Source organism: Propithecus coquereli, unplaced genomic scaffold (assembly GCF_000956105.1).
Source record: "Propithecus coquereli isolate 6110/MARCELLA unplaced genomic scaffold, Pcoq_1.0 Scaffold41, whole genome shotgun sequence".
Lineage (NCBI taxonomy): Eukaryota > Metazoa > Chordata > Mammalia > Primates > Indriidae > Propithecus > Propithecus coquereli.
This window is the reverse complement of record NW_012149841.1, coordinates 2,330,672-2,334,327: the sequence shown is the minus strand read 5'-3', so window position 1 is coordinate 2,334,327 and position 3,656 is coordinate 2,330,672. Positions and strand designations below refer to the sequence as shown.

Genomic DNA, 3,656 nt, shown 5'->3' with positions numbered 1-3,656 from the left:
GTTAGCATGAATTTTGCTATTCATCTTTATATTGTGCAATGCTAGTTTTAAATGCAAGTATAAGAGCATTTAGTGGGTATGGGGAATCACTGAAATTACATAATTGGCATTTTATAGCTTGCATATGTGTATGTATTTCATTCATACCAGAAGAGTAGAAATAACACACAAAACTAATTCAACTGTTTTATTTTATCTCTTGATATGCATTCTATTAAATTTCCTACCTTTGCATTATTGATGAGTAAGGAAGGACTGAAATGAAAAGGAACTGTGGGTGGCCCTATCTTTCCCTTTCCTTCTATGCCATCAGTTTGAATGTTAAGTGGCAAACTAACACAAGGCAGTAACATGAGTAAGAAAGGATATGATCAGGTTACTCGGTTGCTTGTATTTCTTAGAATGCCATTGCTTTGTTTCTATATTCTAATCAAGTTCTGGAGCAATGGAAAGGGTGGCATCTCGGGGGTGTCAGAGCCCTCATTATTCAGTCATAGATGTGACAGGCTTACCTTGTACTTGCTTTGAGTCTCACTGAACTCCCAGAATTCTGGGCTGGCAGGCACTGCAAATGCTGTATGTGAATGGTGCAGCCAGGAATGGTGAATATGTATGCTGTATGTATCTCCTCTGCTCATGTGTTTGCTCCGATGTCTCTTTCTACTTCACTTACAAAATATAAGTTCAAAGATAAAATTATTAAGAATGTTAATATGGTGAAAGAAGAGTATTAAGCCAAGTGCAGGACCCTCCTAAATGTGGGGTCCTGTGAGAACTCACAGAATGCATGCGCTTGAAACCAGCCCTGATTACAGTTGAGGAACACTGAGCTCGTAGAATCTACTGCCTTTAAAACAAACAGTAAGCAAGGCTTCTCTTTGTTCTAGAAGGAAAAATTACCTCTTCCTTAAAGATTGCTTGCTGCAAATGAAACCCTGAGAAATGGCCTAGATAGAGAGCTGTCAGGATATTGCATTCTTGGCACCACCAGTAAGAATATGCAGGGACCCCATGTCCCACTGGAGATTGCCTTTCTCAACAAAAGTCATGAAGGCAAAGATTTTTCTATGTTTCAACAGGACAAAATTGAAATTTTTGTTTTAGAAATCCTGTGGTTACTGTAGACCTTTTATACCTCCTGCTCATCGTGTTCATGGTTGGTATAAATAGTAATTAAATTTTATGCATACCTATTGACTTGTCTATCCCATTTGCTGCTTGGATGAAAGCTTTGGGGAGAGTATGGAGGATGAGGTATCTTTCCTTTGTGTGAAAATGAAGATTCTGGCACATATGTGAGTCCCCTTACAGAGAGTGTTAATATGTATAGGCAACTGCTTCTCAGCTTATTTTGCAGCTTGATTTACAGACTGAATCTTGGGTCTTGAAGGAGCAGATATGCATTCCCGAGTTATTTATTGAACAATATTTTATGCCATCCTTTTATATGCCAGGCACTAGACTAAGTTCTGTGGATATAATGGTCATCTTGATAGACAGTTTCTGCTTACAAAGAGTTCACATTCCAATCGGTAAAGAAGTTAAGTAATAGAGAAATAAATAAACAAAAGCATGCTGTTAATTTATGAGGGAAATTAAAAATGTGCTGTACTATTATAGAAAATAATTGGATAAGAGGACTGACTTTAGAGGGTGGCCAGGGTAGTTTTCTCTGAAGAGATAGTACATCTAACACGTGCAAGATAAAGGCCAAGGGAAGAGCATTCCAGACAAAGGGAACTGCAGGTGCAATGATCCTGATTCAGAAGGAGATTATCCGATTCTAAGAATTGCTAAAAAGTCAGTCTGGCTGGAGCATGGTAAATGAAGGAGAGAGAAGAGAAAAGGTGGAACAAGACATCAGGGTCTCCACAAAAACTCTCCCTGAGAAAGGGAACCACTCATACACTGTTGGTGGGAATGTAAATTAGTACAGCCACTATGGAAAACAGTATGGAAGTTCCTCAGAAAACTAAAAATGAAACTACCATGTGATCCAGCAATCCCACTGCTGCAAAATCAATATATCAAAGAGGTATCGGCATCCCCTGTTTATTGCGGCACTATCCACAGTAGCCAAGCTACGGAATCAACCTAAGTGTCCATCAGTGGATGAATGGATAAAGAAAACATGGTGTATAAATACACAATGAAATATTATTCAGCCATAAAAAAGAATGAAATCCTGTCATTTGCAGCAACACAGACAGAACTGGAGGTCATTATGTTAAGTAAAATTAGCCAGGAACAGAAAGACAAATATTGCATGTTCCACTCATATGCGGGAGGTAAAAAAGTGGATGTCATGGAGATAGAGAGTAGATTGGTGGTTACGAGAGGCTGGGGAGGGTAAGGGGAAAGGGGATGAAGAGAGGTTGGTGAATGGGTACAAAAGAACAGTTAGATAGAAGAAATAAGATCTAGTGTTTGATAATACAGTAGCATGACTATAGTTAACAATATTTTATTGTATATTTCAAAATAGCTAGAAGAGAAGAATTTGAATGTTCCCAACATAAAGAAATGATAAATGTTTGAGGTGATGTGTAACCCCATTACCCTGATTTGATCATTAAACATTGTATGCATGTATCAAAATATCACATGTACCCCCAAAATATATACTACTATGCATCAATTAAAAATTCTACTCTGAATTATAATCCTCCTCCAACAAAAATAACTCACCTTGGATCTTATTACAGAGTTATCCTTTGTAGTGGCTCTGTTGTCTCTGTCTCTCCCTCTCTCCCCACCTTCCTCCAGTTCCCTCCTCCCTCTCTCCCTCTCTTAGCCTCCAGCTTAGGCAGCTCTCTCTTTGACCTTCAGGACCACCAGTATCCACAGTGATTCCCCAACCTTTTTGGCACCAGGGACCGGTTTCATGGAAGACAATTTTTGCACGGATGTGGGGTTAGGGGTGGGGCTCAGGTGGTGATACATGCGGGTTCCTAATAGGCCGTGGACTGGTACCCTGGTACCGGGCTGGTAGGGACCGCAGCAATACTAGAGGACATGGAATCACTAAGGCTGCTGCCGCAGCGTATATACTGTATCTGCAGACCAGATAGTATTACGAACTCTGAACTGGAGGGGCTGGCATTCAGGAGTCTTTCTGGAGATTCTTGTTCAGTGGTTACGTGTGTCTGAACACTGCTATAAAGCTTTGGCATGTGTCTCAGCTTGACTTAAAATTTCCTACAGATTTAAAGTGAGAAGGAGCGAGTGTATTGCAAATTGCCGAAATGGATAGAGATGTGGGAAAGCATATGCCAAGAAAATACTTTCTTGGTCAAGATAGTGAAGCACTGTAAGAAGATAAATGGGAGAACAGTTATATGACCATTTTAGAAAGGATATTATTTTGTATGATGCAAAAGATCACATTTCTTTTAAGAACAATAATCTAGATGAGATAATTTTGGTAATAATTTTATAACATGGTTCTGTCATGTCCTCCCTGATTCCATTTTTTCATCTTATAAACACTCCCTTTCTTTGACAGGAATCATTTATCCTGTCTTTTGTTGACCTAATTTTGTGGCTAATTGCTACTTCGAACCTAAAATGCTGCTGCTTTCTGAGTCTAAAGTGCTGTCAGTTACACATCACTGTAAAAACCTGCAGTGAAGACTGGCCGTCACTTCCAGTAACAT

The 3,656-nt window shown here is 39.4% G+C and overlaps 1 protein-coding gene across 1 annotated transcript in view; it reads right to left on the bottom strand.

Annotated features, from left to right (window-relative positions):
• LOC105817384 (putative translationally-controlled tumor protein-like protein TPT1P8) overlaps positions 1-3,173 on the bottom strand; it is a 13,532-nt gene extending 10,359 nt beyond the window's left edge. The window contains 1 exon segment of the mRNA XM_012653061.1: positions 2,982-3,173. Within this exon segment, the coding sequence (XP_012508515.1) occupies positions 2,982-3,173 (192 nt within the window).
• Positions 3,174-3,656: the final 483 nt, after the last annotated feature.